The following is a 15,268-nucleotide window of genomic DNA, read 5'->3' on the forward strand; positions in this document are numbered from 1 at the left end:
GCCAAACAGCTGAAGCGACAACTCACTCACAAAAAAATTTCCTTTCTGACAACCTCCAATAAAACGCGTATTACTAATCCCCTCGATATCGCTAACGAATTTAGCAGCTTCTATCATGCTCTTTACAACCTCAACACCACTGACCCCTCCCCCCCACCTTCCCAAGCCGATATAGCTAATTTCCTAGCGTCTGTATCGCTCCCTACGATCACCCCTGAACAACTGGACTCCTTATCGGCCCCCTTCCTCCCAGAAGAAATCCATTCTATCATTAAGAAGCTCCCCCTACATAAAGCCCCGGGCCCAGATGGCATTACCAACGAGTACTATAAGAAATATGCTGACATCATCGTACCCTATCTCTGCAAAACCTATAACCAATTTGCGAGCACTGGACAGATCCCCAAGGAATCCCTAGAAGCACTTGTAGTCACTATCCCTAAGCCAGGAAAACCTCCTGACAGCCCAGCGAACTATCGTCCCATATCACTCCTCAATACAGACACCAAAATTTATGCCAAACTTCTAGCCCAGCGACTAGCCGTAATTCTCCCAGACCTAATACATCGTGACCAAGTGGGCTTCGTCCCGGGAAGGCAGACAGCAGATGGAACCAGACGATTTGTCGACCTGATTCAATGGGTCGAATGTAAGCGAACGCCTTCTCTCTTCCTCTCTCTGGACGCAGAGAAGGCGTTCGATCGAGTCTCCTGGCCCTATATGGAGGCAGTCCTCCGCAAGGTAGGGCTTTCAGGCTCCTTCCTGTCAGCCATTCTGGGACTCTATACGCACCCTAGTGCACGGGTGTGGACCTCGGGCATAATATCGAACCCTTTTCAAATCACCAATGGCACCCGCCAAGGATGCCCTTTGTCCCCATTGATATTTGCCCTGGTAATGGAACCCTTAGCGCAGACTATCAGACAAAACCCCCAAATTAAAGGCATCACGGTGGCAGACACAGAACATAAAATTGGCCTCTACGCCGATGATGTTATCATTGCCCTCACAGACCCACTTACCTCACTCTCTGAGGTTCAACGCACGTTGGACTCCTTCAGTGCTGTATCAATGTACAAAGTTAACCATTCCAAATCTTTAATGCTGAATCTTGGCCTAGACCCACACACAGTGTCCCAGATTTCAGCAACGTCCTCTTTCATGTGGGCTACCAACTCTTTCCTCCCGTACTTAGGTATACAGCTGACATACCCCAGCTCCATTCTAGTAAGAACTAATCTTGAAACTCTACTGGGCAAACTTCACCGACTAACCAAAGACCTACTGACTACACCGGCTTCCTGGGCAGGTAGAATTGCACAAACCAAAATGTATCTACTCCCCCACATTCTCTACTTTTTCCGCTCCATCCCCCTTCCGCCCCTACAAGCCCATCTTAAAAAGCTCCAGGGGATACTTAACGCTTTCATTTGGCAACACAAACACCCCAGAATTAGAAATACTATCCTCCTGACACCCACTCGCTTTGGTGGCATGGGGGCCCCTAATCTCAAAGCATATTACCGAGCTGTCCTACTAGATCAACTCAAAACATGGTGGTCCTCAGACCTACAACCTACTTGGAAGCAAATAGAACTTGCTACCTTAATGACAGACCCAATCAATATTTTGACAGCTATCTGGTTGCGCTTTAAGCCTTCTCGTTACCCACTTGACTCAATTAACGCATCCCTTAGAGTATGGCAAACATACTTTCAAAACACTGCTCATGTCTCTCTGACGCTTCTTCCACTGGTCCCCCTAGAAGCCCTCCAAGTATTCTCCCCCGATCTCCCCGTAGGGGTCTGGGTCGCAGCTGGGATCACTAATCTGAACACATTATTTTCTTCAGCAACTCTCCTACCCTTCTCCCAACTACAACACAACTATCATGTCCCCTCCACAACATTCTTCTTATATCTCCGGATCAGGTCCATCCTAGCAAATCTCCCTCTTTCCTCCAAGAACTCACTCAAGGATCCCCTGCTTCAGTTTTTTGGGAATAAATCTCAAAAAAAGGGAGGCATTTCACTCATCTACAAAATACTCACCTCGCCAGTCCCAGAAGTTGACCCTGCACGCACTGCATACTGGTCATCTAAACTGCAACACGTAGTTCCCCCAGAAACTTGGCAGAAAGCTCTGAATGCTCCGACACGCTTCTCTCACTGCATCTCACACTGGGAATCTCTGATGAAACTTTACCACGGTTGGTACTACACACCGACCAGACTGGCTAAAATTTTTCCCTCTTCCTCACCTAATTGTTGGAGGAACTGCGGTGATAGAGGTACATTACTGCATATCTGGTGGAGCTGCCCCTATATACAACCATTCTGGAAAAAAATTAAAAACCTAATACACCAGATTTGTAAAATAACTTTCCTGCTCTCTCCCACTGACTTACTACTAGGTCTATCTGTCCTCTCGTGGCCGCACCATCTACACGCCTTACTGACCCACATCCTTATCGCCGCCCGACTAGCTATTGCAAAAAGTTGGAAATCTGTTCATTCCCCGACCCTGAAACAAGTCCTCATACTGCTGAATAACCATTTTGTATTAGAATACGCCTTTGCTAAAGCTAACCTCACAACCGATAAATTCCTCTATGCCTGGAAACTTTGGAAAGCAGACCCCAGGAGTAGCCCATTGCACTGAACATCCTGGGTATCATATCTATTTTATATCTCTTTCTAAAGCTTGATGTTACCCATAATCAAGAATATACCCAAAGTACCTATACTGAACCTACCCGTATATTTTTCTCCTGTCTGATTTTTCTCCCTCATTCAGTTTGTTTATACTATGTCCGCAAATCAAACTATGGTTATACCTGTTTTCATATTTTCATATTTGTACTCTTATATGTCCTCACTCATCCCTTTTGCAAACCTCCCCTTCCTTCAAAACCGAGTATCCTGTAAGAATTTTTGATATGTTACTGTGTTATACACCATATTTGCATACCTGTATCTGTATGTACTCTACCTGTTTAACAAGTTTACTGCCAGGGTATGCCCATTTGGCTATGTATCTTTTTGCTGATTTTTCTTTTCATCTCATAATAAAAATTTACAGTTAAAAAAAAAAATAAAGTTGTTAGTAGTAAGAAAGTGTAGGCACCAAGAGCTGTATGGACATACCTGTGACAGCTCTAGATTCTCCTTCTACACCTGAATCCTGGGACGTTCTGATTAGCAAAGCTCCAACACTTCCCAGTAGTGTTGGAGCTTGCCCGCTGCATCTTTCCACCATACATTCCTGCTGGCTGATCACTTTGATGAGATGCCTAACTAGCCAAAAGGAATGTGTGCGATGATGTGCCTGCATTTTGCCTGCTCACAACACTCCAGGATTTGGATATTGAATGGTCAATGAAAACTGCTGCAACTACTGTATGTGCAGGTCACTGTAAAGGCCTGTGATGCTAATGCGGCATTTACCAGCAATCCTTTTTCCTTCAGGGAATTTTTTGGGGCATACAATTCCCAGGGAACATTGCCTGAAGCTTGCCTACCAGTTTTTATTACTCCAGGGGATTCATTTACTAAAGACAACTGGTATATTTATTTTGCAAGAGATGTTGCACATTGAAAATTTATTTTCCCCTGGGCTTAGTGAATGTGGTAAAGTGTTGCTGGCTTTCATCATCCAATCACGTGCAAGCAAAAATGCTGTTTTTTTTTTTTTCCTTGCGTGTGATTGTGTATTCTTTACAATTTTCACCACATTCACTAAGCTCTGGAGAAAATCCCCATGGAATGTAAAAAAACCAATGTGCCTTTGGTGAATCGACCTCAAGAATTGTTATAACTAACATTTGCATTTGGGGATTAAATCCTTCAGGGTCAGTTCACACCACATGCAGTCCAGTGCATTTTTGTTTTGCATCAAAAATGCATGGATAGTAGGATATATGGTTTCCAATGGCATATTTTATACCAGTGCATTCAGTTCCAGGGCTTTTCAGTTCCAGAAAAAAAGTAGAACATGCTGCATTTTTCTTGCACCGAACTGTACTGTAAAACACATCAAAACGCACTGGAATGCACTGGAACACATAAAAAATGCATCAAAACGCACTGGACCCCAGGAAACAGGAAAAAAAGAAGAAAATAAAAAGCACCTGGAATCCATCCGTAAAAAAAAAACGCCCCAAACCGCTTAAAAACACGTTAAAAACGCGCATGCAGAAACGCAACTGGAACGGACCTGGAGTGTTTTTTTGTGGTCTGAACTGGCCCACAGTATATAATTGCATGTGGGGGTCTTAGGTATCAGATGCTTACTAGTAGCTTTAGAAACTTCCTCTACTATAGAGGAGAAAAAGGAGAAAATCATTAGATGAAAATCATCAATTTTTAACAAGAAATAATAATGACACAAAGTGTTAAACACCTCTTCATTCTTTATTAGACATTCTTTGTATCCTCTCCCTTCTTTAAAAAAATAAAAACATACCAAAGGCAAGAAAAGCCCTGCTCCCAAATTTATACCAAAATTTCCCCACCCCAAAGTTTATAAACACAAATAACAATAAGATCCTAAAAAATATTGTATTCTTCTGCTCAGGCTGCAATAATTGCAGCGTAAGTGGTAAAACCTAAAGCTTTTAACCCATGTGCAGCCAGAGGGGCCTGGAAAACCCTGCTTTGCAATACTTTACAGGCTCCTGATAGCGGAGAAAAGGGTTAGTATCTGTCACTTCCCGAGGGACCTGCTACTCAAGAAATCATGACACAAGTACCTGCAGTGCCCTTGTTGAAAATGGAATGTGGGGCCTTGCATCATAGCTGTATTGGTAATTGTTGCATACATGGACTCACAGTTAGTTGTCAGAGGCTCTGGATGTAGTGAAAAGCTCTATGGCAGATAACGGATTATAAATCTACTGGATAGTGGAAATATAAGAAGGGAGGACTGGGGTGAAGCAGGTGTTACTGAGAGGGTCAGCATCCCTCTGTGGTAGAGTCTAGTGCTGGGACCTCTGACACTAAAAACATAACCTGACAAGCACCAGCTTTTAATGTATGTAAGTCCAAAGTGCCAAGAAACCCTTTCAGACCTGTAGTGAACAGAATTGGCCTCCAGGCCATAATTGTGGGGCTTGTGTCACTTGGGATTGCTACAGCAATGAAAGGGTTAATGCTTTTCTTGGCACAACCTGCAACAAGTCCACAGAAGAAATAGCACCATATTGATTAACCTTGTAAGTCTCCCTCCCACTTGTGGAGGGGCAGGCTAGCAAGGGGGCAGGGTGAGAGGAAGGGCAGTGCATCCTGGGTTGTCTCCACTTGAGTGGTAAGAGTTGGGCTCCATTATGTTCCAATTGCTGAGACTACTCCGGGATTCAGAGGTGCTGTGGATGAAAAATTAGAAATAAAGTAAATTTATTTGTAGAAAGTTGAGCAATAAAAATAAAGGGAGAGTTTTGAACTGTTGTTGGCGCTAGCTAAATATATACAATTAAAAGTGGATAAGCAGAGTTCTTTTTTTTGTTTTTGATTGAGTAAGGAAGGTTCAAAATCCCTGTCAGGTTTTTATTTCTGTGCGCGTCACCGCCGGGGAGATTCACTATTTCCAATTGTCCTGGTGACTAAATGTAATGCAACATGAGGTAAGGAGAAATCTTCATATAGCACCCTCTAGAAAATTAGTTTAGATTTGTTAGTGTAGGTCTGTTAGGACAGGCAAAACATAGTTAGTTTTTGCCTAAGCCTGAACTGTGTAATCTGGGTCAGTGTTAAGTGATTCAGGGCTGATTGACTCATCCTAGCAGCTGTGAGACATTGGAGAATGTTCTAGACATAGTAGGTGGAGGCTAGGAGGGGCTGCTTGGAACATTTTGGAGGGCCTCAGCCAATCCCCAGTAAAGGGCTGGCCATCTCATAAATAGGCATGCATCCACACCTAACAACTGCCCACACCTGTACTTTTGATTTCTTCATCAGATCATCCCCCACAGTTATTACCTTTTTGTATCACTTGACCCTCCCTCCTAGATTGTAAGCTCTAATGAGAAGGACCCTCTAATTCCTCTTGCATCTTGTATTCCTCTTGTAAGTGTATTGCAACTGTACTGTCTGCCCCCATGTTGTAAACCACTGAGCAAATGGTTGGCGCTATATAAATCCTGAATAATAATAAAAATGAGTCATGCGGGGGGGGGGGGGCAGTCGATGGAGTGGCTGTCAGTTTCCCTTGAGGGTACCCCCTAGTCTGGTGGGGTGACTTCAGAACTGGGGCTAGGGTGCTGGAAGATTCCGACCAAAACACATGGAGGAAACCCTTCCTGGAGGTACGGGAGCAAGGAGAGAGGACAGCGGGAGGAGGTCAGCACGTTTGGGAAATCTCCTGAGAGTCAGTTGAGTAGGCTGGTGAGTGTCAGTCTGGAGGACTGTGGGAAGAAGTTAGCCTGGAGATCTAGTGAAAGGGACTGGTGCAGCCAGGTGAGCTGGCAGTGCCTGAAGAGGTGGTGCTGGGATAAACAGCCACAGGAGTGATGCAAGCTGGACACTGAAATTCTGCTACACAACTAAGGGGTCTTGGATTCCTGCCTGTAATGGGCCATTGCTTCATCTGACTGAGTGACTGTCAGGTATTCACAGTGTTCCGGCTAGGTGCTGCAAGCAAGTGTGTGCTGGAGGAAGAAGAGGTGCTGTATATAGAGACTGTATATAGGAAGATTTGTCCCTAAAGTTATTGTGGAAGTCAAATGGGCATCCCATAACCTCCCATCCATATCCAAGTTATTACCCTCAATAAAACAAAAAAAAATGTAGTCACAGACTGTTCTCTGACTCAAGTGTGCCTGTGAAGATTCGGTGTGCCTGGCTTTGCTGGTGTCTATTCTGGTGTCAAGTGCTTATGAGGGAATTTGCCTTACTTAGGAGAGATTGTGCCTGTTGTGTGTTGAGGATATGAAGTGAAGGGAAGTTTCCCCAGTGAGACAGGTGGCAAAAAACTTAACAGGGATTCAGCCAATTTTTAATATTGGATTGAATGAAAAGCTATTGGACTGAATGGAAAGCTATCTATGAGTGGAGGATGTGGAAGGAAAGTGCAATCATAGTCAGTGATCTCGATGAGTGCCTATGACATGTTTTTTTTTCTAAGAAACCTCTATGGCACCAGAAGATTAAGGTGGTGGGGTAGGATGGGATCAGAGGATAGGAGATTTCAATGGAAGCTTGCATTGACCCTTGTGCTAAATTTTTAAAACCTTTTTTAACTAAACTTTAAAACCAGGCTTAATAACTTGGATTTCTAGGATATGTTATAGGATCCAAAATTCTAAGTGCAATTTTAAATGACTTTAGCTCATAAAACATAAGGCATCATTACACACTTTTCTTTAGATATAAAATATAGACATTTAAGATCATTGTTTGAGCAGATTCTTGTATTTCAATGTCTTGGTGTTTCAATATTCTGTGAGGTTTCCTTCTATGCCCATATGATGATGAACACAAGCTAAATATTAAAGTAGAACTATAGGCAAAATGTTTTTTCTTTTGGCTAGAGTAAAGAAGGGTTATAACCCCTATCAGTTTTTTTTTCCATCTTTGTCCCATTGGGGAGATTTATTTTTACTTCCTGTCCCTTAACCAAAATAGGAAATGAGAGTAAATCCCTGGGCATTAGGGGAATCCATTGGGACCCCCAAGGTCATTAGAACTAGTGTTTCCGTTTCTATTTCCTCTCTACAGGGAACGGGAGCAGAGGTAACATAAAAATTTAATAGATGTCCTAAACCCTACTCTACCCAGAACTAAAAAAAAGTTTTGCCTTTAGTTACACTTTATATGCCCAAGTTACAATTCAAATATGTCTTTTCCCTGAATTCTTCACTCCAAGTGCACACTTCAGTCCTTCTCTCTTTCTGTACTCTTCTTCTTCTAAGCAGTAGAAATTAGCCCCACAACTTTTTTATATTATAACTAAATATATTTAACATTTACATTGGCTATATCTGCTTCCCCCTAAAATGTTCTGCTTGGCTCTTATCTGCATTTATTACTCACCTGTAATACAAATCTTTTCACATTCTTTCTGTGTGCTGAACCTGTTCTCATTTCCTCCGCAGCCACCGTACCAGAATCGGGCGCAGGTCTTGGTTTCTGTATCATAGTACCATTGTAAGATAAACTCCCTGCAGGTACCTTCCTCCTTCTGCAGCTTACATGCCTCGGAGCCCACTGGGCAAAAAAAACAAAAATGTAGTAAGAAGAAACCAATGATTTTAGAAGATACAAATGTAATCCACACAATTATTATTATGACTTGGCAAATCTAGTCTTTTGCAGGTACGGTTGCGACTATCATACTGTTTAACGTTTAAAAATACTTTGTATGTTCTTTTTATCCTTTCTGGGAACTTTTTATTTCTGTAACTGGTCCAAACTATGTGGTTAATGTTGCTGCATGAATCACAGGGAAATCAATTTCCCATAGTGACTTGTAAAGGACCTTGAAAATGATACTAACATATCTAATTAATGCTAGTCAGCTGCATTTTGGTGCAAATGAAAGGATCCAACGTTAAAGGGAAACAGTCACCATGTAATAATAACCTTAAACTTGAAGGTTTAATTGTTTAATTCTATTTTCTCCCTGTCAGGGTAGAAGTGCCAATCTGCAGTACTTTCCTATCTTCTGCCTAAGCTCAGAGCTTATTATAACAGGCACTTCAAGTAATATTAAAGATTTTGAAATATTAAACATGTCATACTTACCTGCTCTGTGCAATGGTTTCGCACAGAGCACTTTTGATCCTCTTCTTCTCAGGTCCCCGCCACTGCTCTTGGCTCCTCCCCCTTGCTGAGTGCCCCCATAGCAAGCTGCTTGCTATAGGGGCATTAGTGCATGTTCTCTCCCTAATCCTGCTCTGTGTGCCCATAAAAAACACAGAGCATGGCTCAGTCCCACCCCCTGCTCCCTCCTCAGTGGCTGTGATTTACAGTGGAGGGAGCCAATGGCTCTTGCTGCCGTATCTGAGCCAATGAGAATGAGAGAGCCGAGAGACCCTTGGTTCCCAATGCACATCGCTAGATCGTGATTGTGCTAAGGTATATATTTAGGGGGGCAGAATGCAGTAAGGTAAAAAGCCTGCCTTTACAACTACTTTATAACTTCTTTCATATAAAAATGTATAACAATTGTAATACATGACAAAAAAATAATTGGCTTTGTGAAATGACTGTTTGGCCCTCCTCCTGCAGCCTGCCTGGAGAGATTGTTCTTTACCATCCCTGAGCTCAAGACAGAACAGCCTCCATGGGCTGACATTTTGTTCTCTGGCGGCAAGAGAATTCCAGGAGGGACTACACCAATAAACATAATAAAACAATTAATGAGTGGAGATTCAGATTTTTACAAATGATAATTCCTGATTTGTTCTGTTTATTGTAAAGTGAATATCCTTCTTTTCTTTTTGAATTATAATGTATTCTCTGGCAGGAAGACAATAGAATTAAATACCAGTAATAGCATGCGTACACTACTTGAGGAATACTGCTGCCCTACTATAAAAATGTAAAGGCCTGTTTAATAAATGTTGGGCTTGTGTCAATAACATCAGTTTGGAAGCAGTTTGAGATGTTTGTGAGATCATATAGAATCTGCATCTGACCTGCTTCAAGTGGGTTTTGCATTACAATAGATTTGTATGGGAATGGAAAACTCGCTTGCCACAGACAAAAGCCTGTCAACACAGGCCCTAAGAGTGGAGATTCAGATTATTACAAATTACATTTAAAGAGTGGTTCTATCCAAAGTGAATTTACTTGCTTTTATGGAGAATTACATATTTTGCTCTGGCAGGAAGAGAATACAAGTGAATAATAACATTCACACTATCTCTGGTGAACAAGGCTGTGTTCTTATAACAATTTGTAAAGATTCAATACATTACAAATACCAATTCCTGACTGGTCCTATATACAATAAAATGAATGATCTTGCTTCAATTGTGACAAGTGTTTTATAGTCTGACGGGAAGAGAATACAAGTGAATAACTTCCAATGTATTAATCCCAATGCACACATTCCTCTAGAAATGGCTGTGCATATAAACGGGTGCTGTAGCGACCAACGGCTGGAACCCTGTCAAGTCAAGGAAAACATATATCATCAGCACATCAAGGATTCTCCAGAGTAGATCCAGAGCTCTAATTTGTGATCACACTGTTAAAGCAGATTGCAGGACCCCTTCACAGTGCCAGTACAAGGTCCTCTAGAGCCCAGGGTGAACATGCCAAAATTGTGACTCCCCTCCCCCAAGATGTATGATTATGTGTCAGCAAATCCCCCCCAAATAATTAAGCACTTCTTCCCAGTACAAATTCATGCCCCTGCTGAAATATCCTCTCCTGGCACAAATCTTTGTCCCACCCTCCCAACTTAAATCCCCTCTCTCCCTATATGCCCTCAGCACAAATCCCACCCCCAAAAAACTTCCCCTCCTAGCACAAATCCTCCACCCCTCAAATTTCCTTTCTGAGCACAAAACCTCTCCCCCATTCCAAATTCCCTCCCCCTGGCACACATACCCCTAATCATCCCTACTTGCATAAATCCCTTCCCCATAAAAAATTCTGATCTTATGACAAATCCCCCCCTCCCTACCATATTACCTTTTATAGCACAAACCCCCCAAATCCCCACCCTATCACAAATCCTCTTCACCCATCCCCCCTTCCAACACATATCCCCCAAATCACTACTCCTAGCACAACAACCCAAATTCCCCCTCCTAGAACAAGTCTTATCCCCTACCACCCTCCACCAAATTCCCCCTTTCAACACAAATTCCCTCCCCCCAATCTGTTTGTGGTGCCCCTTACCCCACATGATACCACAGTGCCCAGGGCAACCACCCTTCCTGTCCACTCCTTGTCCTGGTCCTGCTCCTTCATCAGGCAGGTGACCAATGTCACCTGCCTGATGAAGTTGTCCTGCACGGCTCTGAAATGTTGCAATCTGTTGTAACGTTGTGATCACAGATTAAAGCTCTGGACCTACTCTGGAGATCCTTGGTGTGCTGGTGACATCTGATTTACAAGTAAATAACAACACACATTCTATCTATGAGGAATACAGTGGCGCTATTATAGCAATTTAAAGCGGAGTTACACACAAGAATGTAACTTCCGCTTTAAGGGAGATTTGGCATGTCATTTTTATGGGGGGGAGCCTGTACCCTCTTTTTAGAGGGTTCCAGCTCCCAATTCTTCCTAGCGCATAGTGGCACCATAAGGGAGATCACCTCTCCCCCTCCCTTTCGGCAATCATCTGGGGCACGGCTCCCACAGGCGCCCACAGTTACAATACTGAGGCCACAGAGAGGAGGGGGAGACAAGCGAGGCTTCATTCCCCTGCATCGCTGGACCCTGGGACAGGTAAGTGTCCGATTATTAAAAGTCAGCAACTACAGTATTTGTAGCTGCTGACTTTTATTTTTATTTTTTTAAGCAGAACTCCGCTTTAACAGTGGAGATTCAGAATATAACAGATGGTAATCCTGACTGCTTTTTATGGTAAAGTTTATTCCTAAAAACTGAAAAAGGAGTCCATCTGCTATGCACCTTTGTAATAAGGTTCAGGGAATGACTTATATAAAACTGAAATACATCTTGAAAAAAAACAAAAAAACATTTGTTACAACATAGAAGGCTTGCCAGTTTTAAGTACCCTGATTCTGAATTCAGCTATTTTAAGATATAATTTGTATCATTTATATGTGAAGCCATCTTTTTAGCACAACGCATTCATTTAATCTATTAAATTCAATTCCTGTAATGCAATAATAATACAAAGTTGCTAAATACATTTTTAAATAGCTTTTGTAAAGCAGTCAACTCGCCGCATTTCAAAAGTTGCTGTCAAACAGTATAGGGAGGGCTGGAGAATGGGCATGTCAGCCACTGATGCTAGAGACTAATTACGGGACTGACGTCTTATTGTGCTTTTTGCATGGTGTCCTGCTCTTTCTTATGAGAAATGAAATGCACATGTCTGCCATCACTACCACAGGCTTGAACCCATGAATAGCATTGACAGATAAGAGATTGAAGCTGCAGAGGGCATAGGAGACTGGCAGGATCAGAAACTTCCAGTTCACTTGCATGAAAGTAAAATTTAAAAGCATTGTTTAAAAAGCACAGTACTTTTTTTTCAGAGCCAAACATATATTTCAAGTGAGTTAGTGCTATTTTAGAACTTCAAATAGAATGTCCTCCACTTGAAAATTTCCGTCCCCCTCTATTCTTTATTACGCCACATGTGTAGGCTTTACAAAAAGTCAAGTTTCTCACGCACCACTTGAGATATCTTGATAAGCTGCAAATGCATGTAAATTGGACACGATCCACTAAATGTCAAACCGTAGCTGGCCATATATCAAATTGAAATTAAAACCATATGTACTTAGATCAGGCTGAAATGACATCAGCCCCATTTGGTGCGTTTCCCACGCTGATTGGTTGCTCCGTTTCTTTTTTTTTTTTTAATCTGCGTTGAATTTATAGGCCTCTGCTTGTTATCTTAGCATCCTTCATGTGTATCCAAAGCCCTAAATAGGGAATCGCTATTGCAGCCACTCCCACAGGGAATTCTGGGTAAACTTGAATGAATTGTGGCGCAGCCATCTTTATGCGTAATAAATCAAATGTATAGGTTTAATCTGACACAGATGTGTAATAATCTGGAAATCTGTAGTCATTCAGCCTTGTACTTAAGAACCCTACAAAAGATTAAAATTAGATCCTAAAGCCTTTATTAGGGAATTCTGGGTAAAACAATACAAAGGCTTGCATCTGTTGTGTATTTATAGCTGGAGGCTTATGTACGCCTTATAAGCAGCTTTTAAAATAAAATAAAGATGGCAGGAGAAATGCTATGGTATATGGCAAATGCTTTCATTTACTTCACATGAATTCAATTCTTAAAATAGTGGCATTTAAGGGAGTCTACACCTAAGAACAGAAACTTCATATAGACAGTTTACTGGGACCTAGATGTGGTGATTGCAGTTTTCTTTTGTAATTTTTTTCAATTATGTTTACCTGATAATCCTGTCAGTAACACATTTTCTATCTTATGCCCTGTACACATGATCAGAATTTTGGTCGGAAAAAGCTCTGACGGTTTTCCCGGCGGAATTCCATCTGGACTTCGCCCAAGCTGTCTTGCATACACACGTTAACACCAAATTCAAACCGTAAAGAACGTGGTGACGTACAACACGTATGACGGGACTAGAAAAAGGAAGTTCAATAGCCAGTAGCCAATAGCTTCCATCTCGTAGTTGAATCTGAGCATGCGTGAGTTTTTGCGCGTCGGAATTGCATACACACGATTGGAATTTTCGATAGAAACTTTTTCCGTCTGAAAAATTGAGAACCTGCTCTCAATCTTTTGCTGGCGAAAATTCAGCCAGCAAAATTCCGATGGAGCATACACACCATTGCATTTTCCGATGAAAAGCTCTCATTGATCTTTTGCTGGCCAAAATTCCAACCGTGTGTAAGCGGCATAAGATTGACAAAACTCACTCACTGTACCTATGGGGGAGCAGCACCCTATGACAGGACTACAGAACATCTTCCCTCTTCTCATTTCCATACCATAGAGGGATGTTTTCTGTAGTCCACAGAGCTGAATGATGCAGGGAAAATAACAGTGCTTGGAATAAGACTGCAGATGTAGGTGCAGGATAGCACTGAATTTCTGGTAGGATCTCCAAGACTTTTGTTTTGCATGTACTTTACCTTGTACATTCACCCAGGTAAAGGGTTTTTATGCATGTCTTTTTAAAATATAAAAAATGTTTTTCTTCCTAGATTATTTTGTAAATGTTTAGATGAGAAAACAAAGAGTCAAAGGTTACTGGTTGTCATTAAATTATTGTACATATCAGTATACCTAAACCAGATGACTGAAGGATGAATTGTGGGGTTAATTTTGGGCAATACGTAAATTAAGTAAATTCTTTGTACGTTTATTGTGCAGTTTATTGCAATAGATTACACTCTACTTCTTTGTTATTATAATAATATCTAACAGAAGAACAATTTGTATTGCTGATGTCTCTAGTGCAGTAGAGGGAAATTAAAGAAAAAAAATTAACAAGACTCCTTTGATCAAGACATCCAATATGCCTACAATCCGAATGTAACATATAACTAAAGGCAAAACTTATTTTTTTTGTGGATAGAGTGGAGAGAGATTAGAACCCCTGTCAGTTTTTATTGTTGTCTGTGCCCCTGTTAAGGAGGTTCACCATCTCTATTAGTCCTGTTTACCATTATCATTGAAAGTGATAGTAAAAGTTAATCCCAGATTTTGGGTTGCCCCAGAGAAATAATAGAGGGGAAATGTTGCAATGGCGGCACTAGTTCTAGTGACCTGGGGGTATCCAAGGAATTCCCTTTATTTGCAGGGATTTCCTCTCACTTCCTGTTTGGCTATGGGAAAGGAAGTGAAGAGAAATCTCTGCAATGGGCCACAGATGGCAACGTAGGGATTATTACCTTTCACTTACCCTATCCACAATGTAAAACATGTTTTGCCTATAGTTCTACTTTAAATTTACAAATTGCATTTAGGGGAAACTATTTCCTATTTTCAGGAACTCATAATTTGATTAATTATAGTTTATTTTATAATAATTTTACACTCATTTAGGATTTCTGTACTATATTCCCAATCTGGTATTGGATATGGAGCTTTGTAGATTAACCCTCTGTCTCTATTTCACTCCAATCACATATTGATCAACAACTGCTAAGATAAGTTTTCACTCACAGTGCATTGTTTTTAGTTAGTCAGATCAGACTGGAGGACATACTTTAAACGAGCAAGAAGACACAAGCATTGCACAGCACGAATAAGCAGGATACACAGCTTGTATATGTAATTATCATTTTTAGCCTGCATGATCAAATAATAGGATGCGTTGATAAGATTTACATTAAGCTAATTACATTTAAAAAAACGTAACATACTAATTTCTTTTTAAGATATTCCTTTATGCATTTAAACACTATCCTGTGTGTATGGTTGTATATGTTTATTTAGTAATATTAGTTGTTCACAACATTGTTGTAAAATAGGAAAGCAGCTGTTTGGCTTTTTATTCTGCAGTTTAAGCGCAAATAATTTTTACACAAGGCCAAATGTAGCCCGAGAATTTTCTTGAAGTGGAAAAAATTAAATTGTTGTTAGCTGTGATTGCCGTGTGTGACCCCAGTGGAACGTAATTCCA

General features: G+C 41.3%; 1 protein-coding gene across 1 annotated transcript in view; it reads right to left on the minus strand.

Annotated features, from left to right (window-relative positions):
• Positions 1-4,393: 4,393 nt before the first annotated feature.
• COL6A3 (collagen type VI alpha 3 chain) overlaps positions 4,394-15,268 on the minus strand; it is a 133,976-nt gene continuing 123,101 nt past the window's right edge. The window contains exons 45-46 of the mRNA XM_077448242.1: positions 8,028-8,201; positions 4,394-5,362 (exon numbers count right to left, since the gene is read on the minus strand). Of these exons, the coding sequence (XP_077304368.1) occupies positions 5,322-5,362; positions 8,028-8,201 (215 nt within the window). The 3' untranslated portion in view covers positions 4,394-5,321. The remainder of the gene's footprint in view (positions 5,363-8,027; positions 8,202-15,268) is intronic.

The sequence above is a fragment of the Lithobates pipiens genome, unplaced genomic scaffold (genome assembly GCF_037356315.1).
Source record: "Lithobates pipiens isolate NorthernLeopardFrog02 unplaced genomic scaffold, aLitPip1_a1.2 Scaffold_22, whole genome shotgun sequence".
Classification (NCBI taxonomy): Eukaryota; Metazoa; Chordata; class Amphibia; order Anura; family Ranidae; genus Lithobates; species Lithobates pipiens.